At 37.2% G+C, this 26,389-nt stretch overlaps 1 protein-coding gene across 2 annotated transcripts; it reads left to right on the top strand.

Moving 5' to 3' along the window:
- The first annotated feature begins 1,127 nt into the window (after positions 1–1,127).
- On the top strand, positions 1,128–24,150 carry LOC18435410 (ubiquitin carboxyl-terminal hydrolase 18). 2 transcript variants are annotated; one of them, XM_020668035.2, is made up of 11 exons: positions 1,128–1,684; positions 9,279–9,477; positions 9,583–9,671; positions 9,795–9,880; positions 9,978–10,140; positions 10,277–10,400; positions 17,645–17,802; positions 21,236–21,359; positions 21,497–21,709; positions 22,498–22,559; positions 23,041–24,150. In XM_020668035.2, exons 1-11 carry the CDS (start codon positions 1,422–1,424, stop codon positions 23,852–23,854), a joined length of 2,295 nt encoding a protein of 764 aa, XP_020523694.1. In that variant the 5' UTR covers positions 1,128–1,421; the 3' UTR covers positions 23,855–24,150. The 2 variants fall into 2 exon arrangements, with proteins under 2 accessions (XP_020523694.1, XP_006845518.1); XM_006845455.4 differs by having other exon boundaries at positions 21,236–21,320.
- Positions 24,151–26,389: the final 2,239 nt, after the last annotated feature.

Below are 26,389 nucleotides of genomic sequence, written 5' to 3' on the forward strand. Positions count from 1 at the left end.
TTTGGATATACTGTCCTCCAAAGTCTAATAGAAAAGTGTTCCGAAGTCGAAAAATCTTCGAATTGAATGACTTTCAAATATATGAATACAAAAAAAAAAAAAAAAACCAATTTTAAGTATTAAAAATAGTATATTAGGTAACAAATTATCTGGACAATCATTTTCCAATATATTTTAAGTATTTATTGATCTATCTTGTTCTATATTTTTTAATCTTAAATTTCATAATTAGAATTGAACATAGATTTTCATACTATCCTGAGATTTCTAAATCTTTGAAACCCAATCTACATCTTTAGGGAGTGTTTAGAGGTAGGCTTTACTTGTATAATATATACAATTGAATGGTTTGGAATGAGTAACAAAGCTTGATAATTTTATTTTATGTTAACTTTATGTCTACTCAATGATCACTCTTACAACCACCCATTTTAGAAATTAAAAAAATTAAAGGACAATGGTTGTGACCTCAATGTATTATACATAAAAATAAGGAAAAAGTTTATGTAGAGCTGAGGCTCTAAACAATCAAATTCGAGCCTACCTAAAAAATTTCACTAGAAGTAATTGTTTTGATGCTCAAATATCATCCAATTCATCATCTCTACATAGCATGGACATGAGAAAAAAATGGATTTCAAGTTTGTAAAATATTGTATTTTGTAAGGAATATTTGGACATTAAATTTTCAAGTTTCATGGATCTCTCAATCTACACTATTTTTTAAACTTTAAACTTTATATATAAAGATGAAAATATATGTTAAGGCTGTAAAAAGATTTTCAGTATTGAAACCATATTTCTCAACCCTATTTGAAGGTAGGCTCTAATTTGATTATTTAGAGCCTAGGCTCTATACAAACCGCACCCTGGAAATAAATGGTCTCTTTGTAAATAATCCAATCTACAAACCTGGATTATCTACAAACTTTACCATAGAGAAAACCAATTTATAAAAAGGAAAATTCCTAACCTCTTTGGGGGGACAAAAGATCTTTGGGCGGACAAAAGATAGTAATTTTTCCGAAAGAAATTGAAGTTTTATGAAGGGAAACGAAAGAGGAAATTGAGAAGGCCGTTTCAGCAAATCCCGAGCTTTTTAGGCCCCCCTTAACAAGAAAAACTGTAAGTCAATAGAAGAGAGAGCGAGCAGAGAGAGACAGAGAGAGCTTCATTGCAGTGGAAAAGACCATCTTCTCTGTACATGAAAGGGAAATTAGGGTTTGAAGAGAGAGAGGTTTCCTCCGAAATCCATGAGAATCTCTTCTCAGTGCTCGCATGGATGCTTGACTCACGCCATTATGCAGCAAAGGGAAGTGATCATTGTTTATGCTCCGAAAGAATGCGGATTTAGGGTTTAATGAGCTTGGATTCTGTTTGCTCTGATAATCCATGAGAAACCCTTACTGGTGCTCGGGTAGATGCTTGACTTAGGTGTATATGTGGATCTACCCACCCTCCTGCAATTCTTTATCGCTCTTGTGGTTGTCAGTTTAGGGTTTCTTCACGTTATTAAGAGCGCAGCTTCTGCATATCTCATTTCTTGGAAATCTTTTGGTGAAGAGGGGGCTCTGGGGGCCTCGAGAAACCGAGAACACATGAAAGAGGAAACGGATGAGAATCTTTGTGTAGTTTGTCGAGAACCCTCGACAAAGAAATGTGCCCGGTGCAAGGCGGCTTACTGGTAACGTGAATTCCAAACTTTAGGGTCTGTGTTGTTTGGTTTAATTTTTCCTTTTTCCAATGGAGGTTGAATTATGTTTCGTTTCCTTTGTTTTCTTTTTGTTCCTTTTCATAAGACTTATTTGTTGGTTTTTGTTGCTTAGAATTGAAACTTAGAACAGTTTCATGTTTTCTTGTGGGGTTTTGTTGGTTTTTGGTATATTAGGGTTTAGTTATCCATTTTCTGTCTTCTGGAATGGCTTCGTTCAATTAGCCTGTTATCGAATATGATAATGAGATTATTACTAAAAGAGCACTTAATATTAGAATGTTAATAGGTGTGTTCCTGGTGTTTATCAATATTAATTTTGTTGCTTCTGACGATAATGACATATAAAGATATTGAGTTTTTCGAATGAAAAAATATTGTGGTTTTACTTGTGTTATACAATTTGTTTCTAATGAATTAATGATCCTTATTTAGGACTTGCAATTATATTATTTGCTTGATAAAATATGGGGTATGGAATGGCTTGTTGCATTAGCTTCATACCAAGGGAGTACTTTTAATTATAGTGATAAGAAGTATGTGCCTAGTGTTAATCAGGATTAATGTTTTTGATGATAGTGGTGATGAAATGTAAAGATATTGATTTTTTCAAACGAAAAAAATAATGTACATGTACTTTACATGGTTTGTTTGTGCTGCTCCTTTATGTCTTGGAATTATATATCTGCATGGTATGATGTGGTGTTAATGGATAGGAACGCTTTTGGATGGAAAATCTTCATATGCTATCATCTTATCTTTTTATTCCCTCTTTAGTTGTTGTGGTTAGGATAATGACTGAATTTTAGAGTTATAAAAAAATACTTTGAATTTACTTTTTTTTTGCGATCTGTGAAAGACGTGTGGAAGAGGAAACCAGTTACTGGTGAAATGTCTAAATTTTTAAAATGTATGGAACTTTTTTTTTGGGTTGAATAGAATTATGGAACTTAGTAATGATAATGTCATATTCAACAATAAAAAGAAAAGAAAAATAATAATATGGCATTTATACCTGTGTTTTTGTAATTATTTTATCTCATAGATACTCATTGGTTAAATAGGAATAATGTCACATCCATGGCCTCATGATGTTGTATAGGTAGGACTGTGGCATAACGGAAAACAGAGACAAGTGGCAACAGAAAGGAAGTCAAAAAGATAAAGTGGACGAAAATGTGTTTGGGAGATTGAGCATTCTCTCTGTGCCTGCAAGGCGCCCACTCCGAAGCAATATTTTTATATTTTTAAGACACAAGTTGTTCTTTAACACAGAAAACCTAACCCCATTATAAACTAAGATTCTTCCTCCTCTACCATCAAATTTGGAAAAACTCAGAAAATAGAGACTTATCCTGAATGAATGTTTGAATCAGACATTTAAAGTAAAATTATTCTTTCTATTCTTCCGTAACATACCCCAGCTAGGTCTTATCTGGATTGCCTAAGAGAATATTCAATCTCCCTAGCTCTGGCCTTGCTAATTGGGCTTAGATATCTGAACCAAAGTTGGAGCCTTTGATTGTACACAGAGATCCAGCTACAATGATGGCATGGATCAGCAAAAAGAGGGACATCCATAGCGCTTACATAACATTTTTGTTGAGATATTTGATCAGATAAGTAGTGCGAGTGTAGAAGTATAAATAATGCCACTTGTTTAAAAAAATCGTAATGCTAGTGTTGTATACCAGCACGTATGGAGGGAGTTCAATGCGTTGAAGGATTCATTGGCAAAAGGGGGAACATGGGAAATGCATTACTGGTAAACATTTTTGAGGCTTAGGTGAGCAATTCAATTGAGCTTTTCCACATTTATATCAATACATACACGAGTTCTATGGTGTTAAACTCCAATGTGTCTACCTCCTTTACTTGTATACACAATTTTTGATTAATGAAAGCTTGTTGACATTAGAAAAGAAATTTCAATCTACCTCAAAGCTTACTGATTACAAAAAAGTTACCAGTGTTATGAATGTAATTTCTATTTATATATTATGGAATATGGATACAATATATATGGTCAATTATCTCAAAAGGGGGAAAAAAATCCCTCAACACTATGGGTGTAACTACATTTTCTCGAGGATCGTTAGAAGCTCATTTTCTAATTGTTTGGCAATTTCTTTTTATTTTAAGCCATTTGAAATCTTCTCTTTCCTTTGGGGATTGTTGAGTCTGCACCTACCAAGATGTGCCATACCTATGGAGCCCTGTTGCAACAAGTTTGATTTTGCATATTCTTTGCTATTCATTCCATTGAAACAAATTCTCCATTTCTTTCAGCCAACCAATTGAATCTTTATGTATATCATGGAATTGCGAGATATTAGACAGAATGCTAAGCTCGTTCTCTCTCTCTCTCTCATATGTTCACCTGCCTATGTTTCACAAAGTGTTCTAAATTGGGGGATGCATACCCGATGCAATGGGTCCGATGCCATGATGTAGCTCGATCCGGTCCCAATATGGGTGCATCACCTCTAATGCAGGCAATAAATTAAAATTTTTAGAAAACCATGAAAAATATAATAATTGGGCACTGAACAATCCTTTGACTATTCAATATAGTTCTCATGAGCCTTTTGACCCAATCAATCCATCCTTTGATGACCCCCTTGTGATGATCCGCATCTCAGGGTCGCATGGAGATCCAAGAGGGGAAGGCAGAGTTTTGAAGGGACTTGTGAGATATTTTTATAATGCCTTAGTTTTTATTAGAATGTAATAAAAGAGCCTGGGGTGTTAGCGTTTCCAACACTTTTGGGGTGTGAACCATAATTATCAGGAGCCGGAGTGGAAACGGCTCTGGGCTTGGGAGTGGGAGCATTATAAAAGATCGATGGCTTCTCAAAGCTCCGGCTCTCACGGAGTGAGTTCCAATGACGGTAAAAGTAGCGAAATGAGTTCCCATATGAGCGCGTTCCCAACACAATGGGATATGGATCCTTACTTAGTGGGGACGTGGTCCATACACAATGGGATCGTGTTTCCTTATGCAATAGGATTGTGCTTCCATCCAAAATAGGAACTAGATCCCATTTGAAGTTGATAGCGTTCCTATTTGGAAAGGATCGAACTCCTTTCAAGGATGGATTGCGTTCCTTGCATGATTGGTCTGCACTCCCATCACAGAACTCCACTTGTATCAAGTTCCCAACCCCATTACACATGGAGTTTTGTTCCCTCTAAGCATTGCAGTCCGTTCCCATGTAAACAGGATCTCATTCTGGTTTATTCTAGATCTCCTTGTCCTATGTACCAATGGCCCATAGGGCTAGATCCATGCACGACCAACCCAAGATGTCCATTGATTAATTAAATTCCATTAATCATGTATGAAATAAATTCTTTCAATGCTTTATACAATTATATTTTTGAAACGGTTAATGCTAGTAGTCATGATACGCATATGGGCGTCACGTTAGCCGTTTGGGTACTTGGAAATATATTATCTGTGAATTTTTTTTTTTTTTTTTAAATTGTTAACTGTATATGAAGTAAATTACTACCGTAATACATTACTGGTGTAATATATTACTTGAAAATGAAATGTTGTTGTTTGGGTAGCGTTTGGATGCAACCTAGGAATGTATTGCTACTATTTGGCTACATCTAGAAGAAATTTGGGAAATACATTATTGTCATTTTGGGTTGTAAATACTGCATGAAATATTTGCTTAAAATATACGTATTTTATTATGAAAGTTAAATTTATTTAAGAAGGTTTTTTGGGAAGTTATAAATTGGTAAAATAGTTTTATTCAAAACTAGGAAAATTTTATTGTCTTTGAAATATAGGATGGACTTTCGTGAACTCAGGGATTGCGCTCTTAAAATGTGGGGATCGAGGATCTTATTTATTCGGGAATGAAATCTACAATCTTCAGGAACGTGCACCGTGTGATGTTGGGATCGAGATCCTTTGTTCATAGGATCAAGTACCCAATAAATGGGAGCGAGATCCCAAAATAAAGAAATCAGGTTCCGATCGAGATCCCAGTTATGGAACATCGAAGCTGGATTACAGAGCGGGATTGTCACTCTGTTGGGGGTCTCCCGGTAACTATGGTGTGAACAATAAAAATAGGGTGTGAGCAATAACTAATCTAGCAAGTTTTGATGGTTTACTGAACTGTTTTTGCCTCTTTTCTCTATTTCGTGCATTAAATTGGTATTGGAAACTAGGTTCTTTAACAACAAAGCTGGTAATCTATAGCCAAATCTAGGTTTTACTGATTTTAGGCCACGTTTTGCCAAATCAGCTTAGAACTTGGTGGTTTCAGCTAGGTTTTGTTGATTCTCTGCCTAGAGTTTGTGATTTCGGTAAACCTATAGTAGCAAGAAGAGGTTGAGGCAAGGGAATTTATATAGATCCACCTCATGATTAGTGGGATCAAGAGATGTCGGATATGAGTTGGAAAGTTCAAGAACTAACAAGCCAGCTTGGAGGCATCAATCCTGGGTGACATGAAGTTTTGTTTGTCCAAAGGCGATGTTGAGTACAACCCTTTCACAATCATGCTCCATAGGATGAGTTGAGTGAAGAGAAATTTATAGGACGTATAGGCGGCACTCAAAATCCATATATCTAAACGTAGACATTCTTGATTTTGAAGGAAATTCGCAGCCTGACGACTTTTTAGATTGGTTAAACACAGTGGAGAGAGTCTTTGATTCAAGGATGTGCTAGACAATAAGAATGTCAAAATTATTACCATTAAATTGAAGAAAAGTCTTTGGTATGATAGGGACAACTGAGAGCAAGGCAAGAAAGAACAGGAAAATCTGAAATTATGTGGTGGGAGATGAGGAAAAAGATGAAAGAAAAATATTTCTATGAAAATTATCTACAGTCTTTATATTGAAAGATGCATGTGTTGCGCCAAGGAGATAGGTTAATGGATGAATATATGGAAGAGTTTCACCTTTTGAATAGCCCTGGTCGAACAAGAGGAGCATTCCATTGGCAAGCTATGTTTATGAGCCAAAGACCATTAATTGGGAAGGGACTTTCTTCCCCAAATCCTTAATGATTGATGTGATTTCATTGGTGATCCAATGTAGGAACCCACTGATGGAGATGATGATCCTATCTTTAATAGTGATCCCATCTTTTATGAGGGTCCTATCTTTGATGATGATTTGATGGATGATATTATCTTTGGAGAGCAGCAAGATAAATGCAAGAAGGATCGAGGAGATGATGGTGGTAGCAAGGATTTTGTTTCTCTTGATGTCTTGCCCAAAATGGGGTACCATGTGAGGTATGCCCTAAGGGTTTTGTGATATTTTCCTATGAGCTTTTTGCTACTAGGTTCAATATAAAAGGTGCCTATCGAATGGTTGATTATGCAATTCTTGATGTTGGAGTTCTGCTTCAGCCATTATTTTGTTTTGAGTGGAGAACCTCTATATTTAATCACTATGTGCGAGCCAAAGGAAATCGCGGGGGTAACAGAAAACTAATCTTGAGCCGCTTCATAGTTGATGGTATTCTTTGATGTGTTTTGGAACAAGTATGTTGTGCTTAGGTACTGCAAGTATGGTAGTACCCATTGGGCCAAAACATGGTTGATCTAATGTCTATCGGGGTGCAGTAACATGGTACGCCTTGATCTCAAGTTTTGTTAATGTGGGAGGCGATGGTTTATCTATAACATGAAGATTGAACCATTTCGGGTGTTGAAGAAGGTGGGGAGTAATGCCTATAAAATTGATTATCCAGGTACAACGAGACCTTGAATGTGTTCAATGTTGTCGATCTTTTTGAGTGCAGTGGACCTAAAGTGGCAATGGAAGAAGAGCTGGACTCAAGGTCGAGTTTTTCCCAACCAGGGAAGAATGATGCACCAGACAGTCCTTTAACTAGTCAAGGTGATTCTCATGAGCTTTTTTACCCAATCAATCCATCCTTTGACAACCCCTTTTATGAGGATCCACATCCCAAAGCTGCAAGGAGATCTAAGAGATGGGAAGGCCACTTTTTGAAGGAGTTTATTTTTAGTTTGTTGTTGTTTTTTACATTCTGGTAGGGATTTCAAGTATTTTAATTAAAGTTAGGGGCAGTTTAGGGATCTTTTATGTTTTAATTTGATTGAAGGGACTTACAGGGTATTGATATAATGTTTTAACTTAAGTAGGGGTAGTTTTTGGTCTTCTTAATAAAAGAGCCTGAGATGTTAAGGTTTCTAACACTTTTCAGGTGTGAACAGTAACACCAAGCCTTATCTAGGGTTTTGAGGTTACTGTTTTGTATAAGGAAAGCTAGGTACATTCAAATCTAGCCTGTTTCGATGGTTTGTTGAATTGTTTTCGCCTATTTTCTCTACTTTCCTGCATCAGTAATGCATAGAGAAAAACATAAATGTGATTTATGTAATAGTAGGTATTTTAATTTATTGAATATCTATAATAGATTAGTTGTATGAGACTTTTGAGTTCCTTGATAGCCTGATAAAGAGTAATAGACTTAAAAATGTGTTAACACTATTAACATTTAATGCATTCTATCTCATATAAAATTTCCAAAACTACAAAACTCCAAAGAGGCAAAGACGAAATGTTTATGACATATAAAAGAAAAGGGTAAGGAAGTTGTCCCACCATCCTTCTCTCGTGTTTGGCCCTTTCCTGAGAACATGCCTTACCACATCTGGCATGGTCTTCTTGGGGGAGAGGCCCTGTATCGCTCGCTAGGCTACTTTTTGATCCCATCATGGTTTTGTGAATGGTTTTCTATGGCTAGGTACTCATGACTTTTTTGACTTCTATTTCCATACTAGGAGTCTTTGGTATCGCGGTGTCCCACGTCAACTTCAATCTCATTGAGGCCCTTTCCGAGTGCTTATTTCACTAACACTTTCATGCTTCCAGCTATAGAGGCGGTCCCGACCTTATATATATATATATATGGGTTATGTTGGGGTGCTCACACTACGGAGTAATTTATCATTGTACTCAACAAATTTCGGACACTTCTATACCCTTTGTTTGTACATGGAGCATTTTTTTAATAAGGGTATTTTTGGTCATTATGAGGGTCTGACGTCATCCACATGGGGTGTGACATCATCCACTTGGAGCACACTAGTGGCATTTAATGCTCCATGTGGGTGACGTCACACCTTTCCTAATGACCAAAAATACCCCCTATTAAAAAAATGCTCAATGTACAAAACAAGGGTATAAAAGTGTCTAAAATTGTTGAGTACAATGATAAATTACTCCATAGTGTGAGCACCCTAACATAAGCTTATATAGATATATATATATATATATATTCAGCAATAATCACATGAATGATTATTATTTACATTGACATGGGAAAGACAGTATTGTTGCCCATAAAGAATAATAACAGTTGGGCAAAATGAACAAGTACAGATTATGATGGTTTGACATTAATATTAAGCTTTTTTTTGTAATGTCTTTACTTGTCAATTATATGTTTCCATTGTATTTTATACCATGATTGAACTTGCTGTACACATGAATTATTTGAAGATATGTTTGAATTGATGATTATTTCGAAGGATTGAAAGTTGCTATTGTTGTTTTTCAGCTCTATAGATTGCCAGACAAGAGATTGGACTGCTGGTCATAAGTCCAATTGCAAGGTGAAAGGGCCTGAGGATTCAAAAGTTTCTGCGAATAAGAATGATTATCATCAGAGGAAATCTTCAAGTCAGATGGGGATAGTAAATAATATTCATTTTATGCCTAAGCATGGAACCAGTAAGGTTTTTTGCCAACCGAGAAAGGTAAAATATATAATGTAATCTTTTTTGCTAACCAAGGGAAACTTTTCATTCATCTACGCATTGAATACATGATTCACATTCAGTTATGGCCCTTTTTCCTTTTAGGTATTATTTCACTATGACGAATTCATAGATCTTTTCAACTGGGATAACCCAGGTTTACCACCTTGTGGACTTCTAAATTGTGGAAATAGGTAACCATTCAAATTTGTGGAATTTTGTCAACTTGGTTGGTGTTTTATCCATTCAGAATACAAACTTCCTATATTATTTGTTGCTTCATGATTTAAAAATGATTTGTAATTGTTTCTGTGCAGCTGTTTCGCTAATGTAGTCCTACAATGTCTTTCATCCACACGACCACTTGTTGCCTACTTGTCGGGTAGAAAACACATGAGTGAATGTAAGGACATGCAACTCTGAGGTGAAAGCTTGATTTCTTTCACTGTTACCCATTTTGTTTTTTTGATGTTTTTATTGTTGTCTTTCTTATTCCTTAGGCCGCAATGGTGGATGGTGTCTCTTATGTGAACTTCACCTTCACTTTTATAGAGTGAGCCAGAATGAGCGCCCTTTCTCTCCGATCAACATTTTGGCTCACATACCAAATATTGGTGGCAATCTTTGCAATGGGAAACAGGAAGATGCTCATGAATTCATGAGGTGCTTTCACCTTCTTAAATTTCATCAGCATATCCTCAAATTGTGCATCAGGCTTGTTTACCATGGAGTATGATGTTGATTTGAGATCTTGAAAAAAAACATCCTCAACAACCTCAATTTATATGATTGTTTTCAGGTTTGCAATTGATACAATGCAGTCAGCTTGTCTGTATGAATTTGGTGGAGAAAAGGCTTTGGATCCTAGCACTCTTGATACAACTATTATCCAATACATATTTGGTGGCTACCTTCGCTCTCAGGTTTATTCACCTTAAATCTTTTTTATTTTCTTATTTATTCCTTTTTTAGTCAGTTATAAACATTTGTAGAAGATGTAATATGTTAAGGAGAAGATGCCTTCCCATTGGGCACCCCATAAGCTTGCTGCAATGGCATTAGTGTCTTGAGTACCTCGTCTATACTGCTGTTAGTGGCTCCACACCTTCCCTCCTCCTTCATTAAGAAATTGCTCAAAACCATTGATCAAACTCTGGATTTCTGTTCTCTTGGGCTTAAGTATATTTTCCTTTCTTTTCATGCTTGCATTTCTGATTATTTATTGTTGTGACTCTTCTGGGATAAATCCTTTACAGGTGTATCTGGGCTCAAACTTAGGAATTTGTCTGGCAATAAGCCAAGCCAATTTAACAAGTTTTTTCTGCATCACACTAGATGCTTCTTTTTTAAAAAATTAGAATTATAGATCCAAAATCCATAGAATGAAAATATGTAAAAGTATTTCAAATTTAATATTTGCTTAGTTTTGGGATGCACTAGGCATATTTTGGGATACATTTTGATTTTTTTGGTTATCTTTCATATGTGATGCAAGTTTGCACTATGTGATGTCTTACCTTGCAAGAGTAAAATATTTGTTTACATTTGAATTTGGAATCATTCACCAAAGATTTAGAATCATTTTCATAAATTTTTAAGTTGATTTTTTCTATCTAAGAAAAAAAAAACACCTTGACTAATATATTTAGAATCTACTTTGGCATAAGTCTAGGAAAATATTGTAGGAGAGCCAAACCTTTATGGTTGGGTCTTCTTGATTTAAGATTCTCTAAGATAATATTGATTCATAATTGTCAAATCTTCCTGGATCTAAAAATCCCAAAATTATGGTACAATGAGTTTAAAATTTATTTTACTGATTCTTTTTTAGCAATAAAAATATTGTAAGAGATCTAAACCTTTGTTCTTGGATCTTGTCGAAAACTTAGTGTATTTAAATATTCATTTAGTTAATTTGGGGACATTAATTAAAAAAACTTAGATCTTTCTCGATAAAAAATTCCAAAACAATTTAAAATGATTTTATATTTTTTTTTTGAAATTCCTTTCTAGTTGTTGACATAACATATCCCTAAATGAAAATTATACATGGATCTGCTAGCACACAAATAGAAAAAAGGAAGTAGCCTCACAATTTAGAACTCTGAATGCAGTTGTTTTGGTACTTTAATTGTATGATATATGACTTTTGAATATTAGCATGGGGTGGTTTAGGGCACAAGTAGCACATAACTAATATTAGCATAAATAGCATACAACTAACCAAAAACAAAACAAAAAGTAACTTCACAGTTTGGAGGAGAGATTTTTCAGTTCTTTTTGGTACTTTAGGTGTGTAATATATGACTTTCAGGTATTCAAAGTTTTTATAATATAGCTGACCAATGTTAGGTTTGGTGATAGTGAAAATCACCACTTCGATGTTTTTCAAGAAAGGTTAAGGGTATTATTGTATGTGGTTAAAAGGTAAACATGGGAGCAAGAAAAAACCGTAGTAATAACTATATCAAGGAAGACATAATACTCATCTCTTGTGGGTCATCCTTTTGGGGTCGTTGGAAGGGATATCCAAAAGATAAATGGGTCTCAAAGCGAGAGCGAAAGAGACATGGCCTCCTAGGGAGAGGGGCAACTCCCATGGGATTTTAGGTTGGTTCAATTTCCACTTCTAAAAAGAGTCTTTCAGTTGCCCTTAAGGTTCTCTTTTCAACATTAGTGTAGCAGTGGAAAAGACGAGGTTGAGCCGGTATTGTTCAGTTGGAAGAGCTTGTTTAAGGTTTTGCTGATGGGAGAGGTATATCTCTTGTAACCAAACTGTAATCTATATCGAAATAGTGGATTTCTACTCACCCATGCGTTCGGTGTAGCCCTTTTGGGGTGAACCACAAATCTGTGTCATTGTGATTTTTTTTTGGCTTTATTTCTTGCACTATTCTTTTGTCTTTGTATTTACCTATTTGGCATTTAGCCAACTGTATGTAAGACCTTGGGTGGGATCGCAGCATTTGGGGTCCAAGTTCCATGAGCAAGGGGCCCTCGAGGACCCTACAATTGATGTCATAGCACAAGGTGTGTATGGGGCTAATATTTATATTTTTGGTGAAGAGTACATGGTGAAGTTAGATTGTTACATGGTTTGAAGTGGAGAAATACATAAGTAAACTGTTTGTAAAAATTCCATAAGAGAGGCAAGAGGAAGAAATCAAGAAATCTATCCAATGGAGGTGGTCAAGACGAGTATGATGATTTTGCTATCAAGGTGGAGATTGTTGGTTTGGTGATAGTTAAAATCACCTCTCTACAGTGGTTCAAAAAAGCGGACCGCCCAGCACCTGGGCGGCCGCATAGGTGGTTCTGGGGGCTTGGGCCCATCGCCTAGGCCTAAACGCTAAAAAAAAACGGATATCCCTGGGTGCCCGCTTGAATCCGCCAGGGTGGCGGCCCAGGGTTTTCGCCCCACCCAAGGGCGGAAATGCCCCTCATTGAGGGTATTTTTGGGTTATTTTTTAATACTAAAGGTTCAAATGGGTTTTAGGTTCATTTGAAACCTAAAACCCATTAGAGCCTATTTTAGAAAGAGAAACCCAAAAAACAAAAATCTACTGGGTCGCCCAGGTTCTGGGCGCCCGCCTAGGCACTGAGCGCCCTGGACCCCCTGACCGCCTAGGTGCCGCCTAGCACTTTTTGAAACACTGCCTTGCTATATTTTTCCAAAAATGTAAAGGGCATCACATGTCTTTGGGGAAAAATGAGCTTTCTTGGGGAGCAAGAACGAAACCCTAGTGATCTCTATGTAAGGGGGTCATGTGAAGGGATCTCTAAGAGGGATGAGTCCAAAAGAGAGAGAGAGAGAGAGAGACATGATGTTCTAGAGAGAAGGGCTTATGGGGTTTGGGATTGGTTTGATTTTCACTTCTAGAGAGAAATTGTCTCCTAGTTGCTCTAAGGTACTCTTCCTTGTAGCTAGGGCTGGCAACAGGCCGGGCCTGCCTTGGTCCTAGCCCAATCCTAGTCCCTACAGGGCTGGCCAAGCTCGGTTTGATCCAGCCTGGACCTAGCCAATGAGACCCATGCCTTGGCTCTAGCCGGGCAGGCCTAATATAGTCAAAGAAAAAAAGAATTAAAAACAAGGAAGAACGGCCTGGTTCTCGGGCCACATGTTGTGGCCCAAGCCCTAATTCTTTAGGGTCCGGCCAATTGGGCGAGGGCCAAGCCAAGCTACCCGGCCAGTGTAGCTATGGGAACGATGAGGTTGATTAATGTTATTATTCGGTAGAACGAGGAAAGATCGCGAGGGTTTTGCCAATGTTTAGATGTAGGTATTTATTTTCTAACCCAAAACTTTAATCTTTGTTGAAACAATTGATTTTTACTTGCCGAAGCCGTGGATGTAGCCGTTCCTGGTGAACCACGTAAGTCTCTGCATCATTATGGTTTGTTTTTTTGTTTATGTTATTTCTTACACTATTCTTTTGTCTTTATATTTACTTGTTTTGCATTTAGTTAATTATATGTACAACCTTGGGTGGGTTCCTGGTATTTGGATTCCAAGTTCCACGAGCCAGGGGTTCTTGAGGATCCTAGAATGCATAGAAGCTTGCTGAAAACATAGTTCTTAGGATTGGGTGCAAATCGGGAGAGAGGGGGGGGGGCATAAATCGAGATAACAAATTAGTAGAAGTTATTGATACGATCGTTTTTCATTTAATTGGCACATGAGATCCATAGGCAATTTTAATAGACTTCTTTTGTAAACAACATAAGTAGATAAGAGATTAGACATACGAAGCATATGTTCAATAGCTATTGAATTAATGTTCCTAGGAATTTGAGATGGAGTCATGGTAAGCAGATGTGGATATAACTGATTAGGCAAGATGTGACTTAGAAGAGGAATACGAAGTTTTGTTACAAGTGAAAAGGCACACTGCTTAAAGGTCAAGAGGATCTCTTTGGAAACAATTCATGAACTCATCCTTAGATATAAGATCGATGAGACATGAAATAACCTCAACACAAAGTTAGAACTTTGGAGGAATGTTCTATAATCTAAAGGTTTTAAAATTAGCAAGACAAAGACAAAGTATATAGAATGCATGTTTAATAATAATAAAAGTAGAGACAAGGGAAGTAATTAAGATTGACGGCCAAGAAAAAAGAGCACACTTTCGATATCTTGAATAACTAATCCAAAAAAATGGAGACATTGAGGAAGATGTAACACATAGAATTAAAGTTGGGTGGGCAAAGTGGAGATGTGTAACCGGAGTTTTATGTGATCGTCACATATCAATGAAGCTGAAGGGCAAGTTCTATATGACAACTATGAGACCAGCTTTATTTTATGGGGCGGAATGTTGGGAAGTCAAAAAACAACATACCCATAAAATGAGTGTAGTCATCCGGCTGCGATATACTTCTGAATCTTTCTCTCAAAAACATTCCCTTAAGGCTCACCCTGACCCCCAACAGTTGCACGCCACGTATTTCAACGGGTTAGCATCGTCTGGCAGTCCTCACCCGCCTCCCAAGTATCCTCTTTTTCTTTTAAGGAAACCCTCCCACACGTGAATGAACTCATGGGTCAACTGCTTACCGGTCATTTCTTTCTACTACTGTACCCCTGTCTGAGATAAAGGCACGGTTTAGCTCTTGCCCAAATAGAGGCATCTCGACTACCTGTTCACCAAGGGGAGGGACGACCACTCGACTGTGTTGGAGAGGCTAGGCTATTCACTCTTATAATTCTGGTTCTTGCAATCAGCATGGTCATCAGGTGACCACGACTTATACAGCTATCTTGGCTAGTAGGGTAAGGGGTAATCGTTCAGGCAGGCTATCCGCTTCTTGAATTGTGGCTATATCTACATCTCACGGTTTTAGGAGAATTTAGGTGTGGCACCAATAGGTGATAAGATGAGAGAAAATAAACTTAGGTGGGCTGGCCATGTGTGGCGCAGACCTAGTACAACACCTGTTAGGAGGTGTGAGTTAGTTCAAGTGGAAGGCTAAAAAAAGGCAAGGGGAAGGCCCAAAAGGACAGTGAGAACAGATATGAGGACTTATGGTCTCACTGAGGGCATGGAACTTAATAGTGCAGAATGGTCGACTATGATTCATGTAGACGACCCCAATTAGTTGAGAAAAGGCTTTAATGATGATGGTGATCCTTAGGTATAAAAGATGTGTGGTTGCGAAGTAAGTGACTGGTTGCATCCTGCTGTCAACATAGCCTGACTAGCCTCCTCACTAGTCCTTGTTGTATAAGCACAAAATGAATTGTGCTAAGAGGGTCCAATGAGATCCCAGCACATCTCATTGGTATGTCGAGATTTTCCACAATTGCTACATTTTAATTTATCTTTTTCATCACGAGTGAAGCTTCTATGACCACCACTGTGACCTCCACTATAATATTGAAATTGTTGGAAACAAACAGCAGATCTTTCAGATACACAAATAGTTACAGTCATAATTTTCCAACGAGTTTCTTCACACCAAAGAAGAGAGAACACTATTCCAAGAAATTGTAGAGATTGACCACCCATAACATTAGATCTAATAGTTACATATTTTTTATTAAGTTCCCCTAGAAGGTCAAAAAATAAGTTATTTTGTTCCAACCTTTCTCTTTGCTCTTTTGCACAGTGAAAACAACTTATGGACTGATAGTGTTTTCAGTTCATCCCAAATACCTCGTAAACTGGCATAATAATCGTCAACTGGTCAAAGTTTTTGTTTGAAGTTGCTTATTTACTGCTTCAACTCATAGGTTTTTTCGATATTCTTCTTCTGTGAATAGGCTTCAGTCACTTCATCCCTTAATTCTTTTAAATTGTTATTATTCACGAATGTTGTGACACATTGACTGCATAGAACTCAAAAGCCAGCTCATAATAATCATATCACCAGCTTCCAATCTGCACAAAATGGATCCTTGACATTTGATGTCTCTATAACGACAATCAATGTAACTGAGTTCTTTTCTTTCCACCAAGTAACAAACTTACAGAACTGGCCCACTATAGTTAGTTTGCCATCATATTTAATAGTTGCGATTTGAAGGCCGGAGTACTCCATACACATGTTTTTTGTGCTTTTGTGATGTGCATAGTTTTCCAAGACAATAAAGATCTCTCTTAGGATACCCCTCTGTGAACACAGAATATAGGTGCGGAAAAGAGAACCATTGATTAGACAGTTTTGGTTGCAAGATTCACTACTTGATAAACATCAAATAACTTAACAACCAAGTTTGTGTAACTTGATTGGTCATTAGGTCATCCAACCGGCGAATCAAGGGAAAACCCTAAAATTGACATTTTTCCCATGATTGTCTATTTTTGTTAAAAAAGAAAGAACCATAACATTCTCGAAAAATAGGAAAAGTTAACCATTATTCTCAAAAAAAGGGATCCATTTGTGTACTCGTCACCTTGCATTGTCAGGCTGTCTGTCCATACAACTGCTGACATCAATAGTACATCCAAAATCTCACCAATCGACTTTCAAAATTCTTCCTTCAGATTTGGACCTTGCAATGATACCAAGTTAAAAACGATCTAGATCTAAATATCATCATCATCATGATAGCCTTTTCCCAATTAATTGGGGTCGGCTACACAAAATCTAGTCCATCATTCTGCTCTATTAAGGGTCATACCCTCAGTGCGGTCATAAGTCTCCATATCTTTTCGGACTACTTCCTATCACATCCTTTTGGGCCTACCCCTTGCCTTTTTTGAGCCTTCCATTTGAACTAACTTGTCCCTCCTAACAAGTGTTGTAGTGGGTCTGTGCCACATATGGCCAGCCCACCTGAATATATTCAGTATAAAATCAGTACAAAGATGAAGAGAAGAGGAAGAAGACTGTGAGATGCATATAGGGCAAAACGTGTTGTTTAGTCTAATGTGTTATACTAACCATACGCATATATTATTGACCTGGAAAATATTACAAAACAAGCTCTTATTTAAATGATGAAATCCAACTATGCCCTATTAAATAATGTTTCCCTATTGTATTGCTAAACAATATTGCACTTTCAACACATTTAAGGATTTGAAGGCTCAATTGGACACTGAATGCATTTTAAACTCTTGAGTACAGAACAGATCTTAATATGTTTCTTCGTGAAATTTGTGCCTCCCTTTTGCTGTTGTTTTCTCCCTTTTGCTGTTGTTTTTACACATCTTATGTGCAGGTGAAATGCTCAGAATGCTCTCAGATATCAAATCGTTATGAGAATATGATGGATTTGACTGTTGAAATTCAAGGAAATGCTGGATCTCTTGAGGAATGCCTTCAACAGTTTACAAAAAGTGAAGATCTTGATGGAGAAAATAAGTACAAGTGTGACGGGTATGTATGCTTAGATATTTGGGGATTGGAAATTATGCCATTATTTTATTGCATGCCTTTCTTTGAGTTTGACTTTCAGATGTACCATATTACATGAAAAAATATTCTTGAACAAAATCGAACTTAAAAGTGGTCATTCCGGTTTGTATTAGGTTGATATGGGAATTCTCATTAAAATAGCTGGGTGTACTCGTGGAATGAATATTGATTCCAAATGGATAAAATGAGATTCCCGAGTGCCATTAAGTAATAAGACACCGCCTCTGCTAATTGATATTGATATTGATACAGATAGTGGAAGTTGGTAAAGCTACACTATTATTCATGACTTGCCTAGAATATCTTGAAGTTTCACTGGTGACTTTGGTAAATGCTGTGTACTGCCATCAACTGCTACGTTCTTTTTATCTGGGAAATCAGATTATATTCTGCCAAACATGGTGATATTGCTGGTAGCAATTTTGGTTGTGCATTGAATATTTTGATACATGCGTAACTTACGAGACGAAATGCGTGTGTAGGATTTTGCCATATCGTAGCTTTTTCCTTTTTGAGTGTTTGAAACATTTTCCTACAAAGGCCATTGAAGTTATCCTACAGACATGGCACACAGTATTACAGTTATATCATCACTTTGATGTCATAGGTCGCCTATTCAAGTACATTAGGGGAGTGAACGCAACCTTTCATTGCCCCATTTTGAATTAAGGGCGATAGACAATCACCCAGCCATAGCCTAGGCAATCAGTTGCGATGTGCTCCTATGGCTCTGGATTTTCTAGTGGGCTTCCATTGAGGTAAAGTCCAGTCTCCTTGCTAAGCACCAAAATGAGCTAGTCATGATAAATATCTGATTCTCAAAGGTCCCCTGAGCTCAACATGATCCAGAGCCAGGAGATCAACATTTCACGGATCCTCTCTCATACAGAAAAAAGGAGAATGACACATGTCTCTGAAAATCCACTTGTTCCTTTCCAGGCAAATACCCCAAAGATTGACCAATGGCATATTGCAAGAGAATGTGGCCTTATCAGGTATCCATTAAATAGGTTTGACTGCTAAACAGAAGTGACAGAGGGTGCGATCATCCAGTGGAGACCCCTCGAAAGCAACAAATGGACCAAGATGAATGGCAGACATTATTGTTCAACTCATAGACGTGTCCAGTATTTGCAAACATGCATGTCCAGAGTTATGGATATGTGTAGCCAGAGTCATCAACGCACATGTCTAATGGTACGCCAAGAATCGCATGCCGGGCATGAATGTTCTTTAGAACATGTTGACAAGTCCCACGTTTCATGGTGCATTTGATGTGTTGGACATGTGTCTGTATCATACATACCAGAATGTGCCCAACAAATTTGTCGCTCTCAGCTGTATGAAAAATAAATAAGGAGATGCTCCTCCATCTCGTATGCCTAACAATAGAAGATGCAAAAGTTTGCAAATTGAATGCTACAGCATTGATGATGATCAACTTAGTGTCTTGCTTGGGGCACATAATCACCCAAAAGCTTAAGCTTTTGGCAGGCTAGAGGACTTCAAGTCCCATGGGTGGACAGGATGATGAATTTAGCCACCCTGCAACTACTAGTGAGAGACCTAATGAAGAATCTACATTGTTAAGTGTTACCCCTTTCTGTGAACTCTACCTTATGAAATGGAAACATATCTGAGACGTCCAATAAGACAGCAATCGTCGACCTTGGAATCACTAAGACCTCTCCTAGGAAACTGACATGACAGAACTCTACCTCTCGAATCTCAAAACAATCTCCATTGGCAGTGGCTGGCGAATGATTTTAAAAAAAAAAAATTGCAGCTTTTATAGAGGTATTGATTCGTTTGAGCCTCTGACAGTCGTTTATTCACCACACTGGACATTCATTTGAAAAGAAATACGACTCGATATCTAAAACAGTACCAGAATTGGAGTGACAGCTTTCTATTCCTCTCCACCACTTCCTATCTTTCTACCACCTTTCCAACACTTATAGAATCTCGTTTCTAATATTTACTGATTCTCGATTCCACTCGATTTTACACTTGTTGAAACTGGTTTCTACATTTACAGAATTCTACCACTTCCACACTTTTTTTTGTCTTTTTGCTTTTTTCTAAGAAGTGATGTTTAGAAGTTTCAAGGGATCAAACTACTCGAGCTAGACGCTCAATCTCAAGCTACAAAGTGCTACAAAGTGTAATCATCTTTTTTGGTATGAAATGACCAATATAAACCAAAGTGGTGGTCCATGTCCTCTACTTAGTTCTTTGAGTATGGATTTTATTGATCTAATGGAGAGATTGCAACTCCAAGATATTAGAAGTAATGTAATACAAATAATGTAAACGTGCTTGTATGGCATTTCGGTCAATGAATGGCTTTGAGACATGTATGGTTTCCCTCTCAGTTCCCTTTCAATTCTAAAGATGTTGGAATATCAATTTTATAAATGAAGGAATCTCAATTCAATATTGGTCGATTCCAATGAGGTCGGAAACTCGATTCCCAAGAGCTAGGAATCTTGATTCCATCTATGTAGGGATCTCAATTTTATTTTGGTTGAATCTTGATTCCTAAAACTAGGAATCTTGTCCCCCACGATTCCTCCTGTATGGACGTTGATCCTGAAAGCAGGAATCTTTTCCAGCCATCGGTGATTTCCACTCTTCCAATTCCTAAATCGATTTGGTTTCCAAATCGCTTTGGGTAACTGTGGTTTAAAGCTTTTAGGTTGTTGATATAGACAGCCTTTTTTTGGTTATTCTTTACCTTGCACTTCAGAACCTCCTTGTGAATTTGATTGCCTGGCTTGTGTGTCACCATATTGGGATTTTGTAAACAAACTTTACATTGTATTAATAAAGCCAACTACTTTAATATATATATATGTGTGTGTGTGTGTGTTTGTGTTCTCCAAAAACTTGGCTTGAATCTGAAACACCTGTTGAAGTTTATTAGCGATTGTGTACTTTGCTTATCGACAAAGAAAAGAAAAGGAAAAGATAATTTGATCCATTATCTTGGACTTTAAAATCTTGTTCTTCTTGTGGGCTCCGTATGACTTGATATCTTACTCAGAGTCTCTGATTGTTCCAATATATCTTTCCCTATTATTATCACCATTTTTGTCAATGAGTGGATTCAATGATTGTCATGGAGGAGACTGGATCCAACTGTAAAGTTCATTTTGTGAATTGTACCCATTCCATTGGACGGTGATAATCCACATGGTGGTCATGTTGTTCTAATGGCCACATGGGTCATAGTAAATATCTCTTCATTTTTGCAGTTTCTTAATAGAATGGCGGATCGGGATTCATGTAGCCGACCCCAAATAGTTGAGAAAAGGCTCTGATGATGATGACTTGTGCAATTTCTTTTTCGATACCTAGTTACTATTTTGACAAACTCCCGGTCTCTATGCAGGTGTAATGCTTATGTCAATGCATCAAAGCGCCTTACCATCCATCAGCCACCAAATATCCTCACAATTGCTTTGAAGAGATTCCAGGTTGCAGGCACTCAGACTCAAGTGTCTTTTTCTCATCAAGTAACATACTTTGATAATGGAGTATACTTTAATTATTATTGATCTATGAACCGGTCTTGTAGCTTTTGGCTGGGAGATTGAATCTCAATGTAGCTCGCTGGTGTATGCTTATCCTTAGTCTGCCTCTGTTGTTTCAGGGTGGGAGCTATGGCAAACTGAACAAGAGAGTAACTTTCCCAGAAATTCTTGACCTGGGGCCATACATGAGCAGGGACAATTGCGGTAGAGATATATATCATCTTTATGCCGTGGTGGTTCACATTGACATGCTCAATGCTTCTTTCTTTGGGCATTACATTTGCTACACGAAGGATGCACGTGGGAATTGGTATAGAACTGATGATTGTAAGGTAAATAAGTTAAAAATCATTTTTTGGTTGGAAATTCTTACATGTCCAATGGATTATCGTATATGGTAGGTCCAAAGTTGTATCCACCATTTGTCCCCCATGGCCTTTGGTGGAGATCAATTGCTTGGTGGAGATCATTGCATTAGGTCTCACTGTGGTTAGTCTCATCCATTTGTTATCAGGACAGGATGATGATTGTCCCATGGTTTAGAGTGCTGTATGTCATACTCCATTGGATTATGCCATTATGGGATGCTTTCCTCCTAGAGCGATTGTTGAAAAACTCTGCCGAGTCCAATCGGAATTGGCCGGCCAAAGGCGAGTTCCTCTGTACCCACTCGGGTGGATGGGAACCTGTACAGTACTGGCCAGAGTACTGTTAATAGAAAAAAAGGGTGGCACTGCCCCCTTACTCATCCCTCCCTACCACTCTTTCCCCCCCCCCCCCTCTCTCTCTCTCTCTCTCTCTCTCTCTCTCTCTCTCTCTCTCTTCTCTCTCTCTCTCTCTCTCTCTCTCTCTCTCTCTCTCTCTCTCACACACACACACACATAGGGGTGAGATCCTCCCCCCCCCCTTTTTTCCATCCTCCTCTATCTATCTAAAAGGGGGTGACATCCGTCCCCCTTGTTTCATCTCTCTTTTCTCTAGTCCACCCGGACTCATGCAAGTTACTCTACTCAGGTGAGTCGCGGGCCTGAGCAAAGTATTAAAATCTTGCTTGTAGCAGGCATTTTCATGGTGCTCTTTTATGCTTATTGAATTTTGAAAATTGCATGATTTTTCATAGGTCGAGCATGTGGAGCTCGAGGAGGTGCTCGCTCAGGGAGCTTATATGCTTCTATATAGCAGGTGAGAGATAGTTATTTGTCTATATAATTTGTCTTTAAGGAATTAATTTGTCTTAAAAGGAATGTATAATCTTTAGATGATCTCTTTAAGGCCTGAAAGTAGTTTTGCTTTGACTAGGTCTAAGATATTCACAATTTAAGTTTCTTAATCTCGTTTAGAAATTTGTTTTATGTTTATAGTGAAAAATTAAAAGATTATTTACATATATGGAGATTTGAAAATTTGATAAAATGCGGCAACATAGATTATTATCCTGAAATTTCTACTTCTTACATTGTTGTAATTTCTTAATTTCAATATGTTCCATTTCTTTTTACTCCTTCCAAATTTCTGCAAACAATGCCATAGTTTTGAAAATTGCCCATTAGAAAACCACATCAAGAAGGGCATAAATCCAGAGTAGCCCTTATTCATCTTCTTTTTTTTATAACTAACTCTTTCAAGGCTGATTCAAGATTTTCCATTATGCATCATTTGACAGGATTGATGTTCGCCAAATGCCCACAAAATGCCCTGTTGAGCAATCGTTACCAAAAGAAAATCCTCTGCTTTTGTCCTCTGAATCAGACAGTAACTCACTCACTGCAAATGTTCTAAATACCGCCGCCATATCTTCCACTAGCCTTGGGGAAATGGATACTGAGATTCTCTCTCCAGATTCCATCAATGATGGCAGCCTCTCTTTCAAAGCTGATTTTGATCCCATTTCAGAGGAAAAAGAAGAACCTCCCATGACCCAAAATGAAGCAAAAATGGCAGAAATAATGAGTGACCTCTCAACTAGAGTCCCTCACTCTTCATACCCCAAATCTCCGGAAAGCTTTTCCGGCGAATCTTCTGGTCTGTTTTCTGGCATAGGGTTTGATGGAGAAGTGACTGGAAAAGAGAACGGGGTGGGAATTTCAGGGCACAAATTGTTGGCTTCATGTCCCGACAGGTCTCTATCAATGGCTGGAAATTTGGCGGAACTGGAAAGTCCAGCAAAGGCTTCAGCAGAATCCGGCAAGATTTTCATGGGCAGAGAAGTTTCAATTGGGGACGATTCAAGTTTGAACAGAAAACCAATATTCTATCGGGGTTTTCTTGATAAACCTATCAAAAAGTTGCCAGAAAATTGCCTGAAATTGGTTAATGAAGAATTCATTGAGAAGAGGCCTCTTTTTAACCAACGTTATCTGTTTGAAGAACAGAATAACAGTGAAGCTTCCAATGGGAAACTCAAGCTTTTACCAGGAGTTTTCAGTAATGGAGGGCAAATGGTTGGGAATTATAAAAGGCATAGAGAGGAAGCTTGATGACAGTTTTTAAAGATGAGTTATGCGAAAATGTTATTGATAGATCATGACATTTTTGTTGGATTTTGAGGTGTGATGAGCAACTGGAGGGATGAACCAGAAGATTGGTTAATTGGTCTTTGTAGAATTTGTTTCTTAGTTCTTCTCTTCTTATTTTGATTATTTTTTTCATGGTGGCCACTAGAATTTAGTGGATGGGGTCTTTGGGGTTTCTTTTAAAATTTGCCCATAGGCTCCAATGCCATGTAGAACAGTATTTAACACCGTTGTCAAATACATGGAGAATTTCACTTGTACCTCTCTCTCGCTCTCTCTCAAAGGGGACAGAAATCTGCCCCCATTTCCATCCTCTCTTTCTAAAATGGGGGTGGAAACCCGCTGCCTCCTTTTCCTCCCTCTCCCTCTCTCTCTCTCTCTCTTACCACATGCATATTTTCAGGAGGGACAAAATGGCTCTGATGAGAGAGAGAGAGCTGTACTGCATATACAATATAGTGAATGGAAAAATAACTTAACGGTTCGAGATCGAGAGAGAGAGAAAGAGGTGTTTTACTGGTTTGTATGAGAGAGAGAGAGAGAACAAGTGTGGAGACTCTTCTACTGGCTTATTAATAATTAACACTCCACCAGATTACAACATTTTTACATTGACAAAAGGAAAATTATTTCATTGCAATGCTAAGGGTTTCTAATGAAAGTGGAAATTTTTTACCGATACTAAATTTAGATTACGCCTCAATGGCCAATAAGATTTTGAGTTCCTCAACCTTATTGGAAAGGTTTTTATACTTTTCTTAGAGCATAGAAGTTTTATTTTATTTTTATCATCAAGCCGTCCAATTTTGATCAAGAGAGCTACTCATCATTTGATTTTAAATCCAATGTCTTAAAATATTTTATTTTTAGTTTTTTTTATACGAATTGTATGAATATGAAATTTGGTATCTGCCATCTTCGTATTGGGGCGCACTTATAAAAAATATTAAAAATAATTTTTTGATAAAATATAATGACCAAAATACCTTTTGAAAATTTTAGAGGTGTTTTGGGTATTTTATTTTATTGAATATATTTTTTTAATATTTTTTCGCTAGTGCGAGTTTAATAGAGGAATGGACGTCTAGAATTTGGTGTCAAAATAGTTTATAGAAAAAAAATTTAAAAATAAAATGGTATGGAGACGTGACATTGTGATTGGGGCAATCTTAGCCCTCTGTTCAAAATGGACGGTTGGATAAGGGGAATTATATAAGTTTTATACTATAGGAGAAGCACATAAAGCTTGCCTAAAATTATTACTATTACACATTGAATGTAAACTTTACCTTTCATCATCATCATCATCAAAGCGTTTTGCGAACTAATTGGGGTTGGCTATATGAATTCGTCTTATTAAAGATCATACTCTTAGTGAAGCTATACGTCTCCGTATTTTTTCTCAGTACTTCTAAGCATGCCCTTTTGGGCGATGACGACCTCCCCTTTAATTCTTGCAATTATCTATTGCCAGTATAACTGATGAAGTCCAAGAAACTATAAATGTGCAGCTTAAAAGATGATCTTTTTTAATATGGTGACTTCGACCTTCTTGGTTTAGACATGAGCTCTAGATTATTATTTTATCGAAGAAGGATAATTTTACGTAAGAAAAAAGATCAAAAGAAAAAAAAAAAAAATTTTAAAAGCCCAAACTTTGGTGTGCACCAAATGGTAGGGGTACTCATTTGGTCCCTTTTTTAGGGGTAAAATACAATTCTCTTTTCCTTTTTGAGATGACAGTGCATGCATGGAATTTGGGATCATACAAATGCATCCAATGTGGCCTTTTCTGGAGAGATTTCTTCTATTATTAAGAAACTGGGACATGAAATCACTCTATAGTAAATTAGTCCACGTTGGTTTTCCATAGATATAGGATATGAACACTTCCTTAATAAGTAAAATTACATTTCCTCGCTAGAACCATCCATTTGCCGCTGCAAAATCTGAGAAGTAAACTGAATCGTTCATTAAAAGTTGAAAATTTACCACTTTTAAAGTTCAAATTTTATAATATTTATTTATTTTTATTTGGTTTCCATATTCATGATCATGGTGCGTGAGATTACTTACCTATAAAATTACAACATAAAAATTTCAAAATAAACCTCTTTCGAGGTTGAAAAATTATAATCATTTTTTTTTTCATATCCATGATTGTGGTGGTTGAGAACTTTCGGACCCAAATTTCATCTCTAAGATGTATTTTGGAGCAGCACCGCATGTAATTGTGCGCATCGGCTAACACACCAAAACCTTATCTTGGATTAACTTCAATCACAAAACACTGATAAACTTGCCTTCTTGATCTTGAAAATACCCTAAATTTCGAGATTGAGGAATCTGAAAATACAGATTTTGGCTTTCCCTAAAAATGTATTTGATGAATAGGATTCCTAAAAATATTCAGGCCCAAAAGATTTATTAACATTTCCAGGTTCCTTAGCTCAAGTGATTTGGAGTGGATTCTATGATTGTCTTCTTACTAAGGAAACA

This window comes from Amborella trichopoda, chromosome 12, assembly GCF_054954075.1.
Source record: "Amborella trichopoda isolate Santa Cruz 75 chromosome 12, AtrichopodaSantaCruz75HAP2 v2.0, whole genome shotgun sequence".
Taxonomy (NCBI): Eukaryota; Viridiplantae; Streptophyta; class Magnoliopsida; order Amborellales; family Amborellaceae; genus Amborella; species Amborella trichopoda.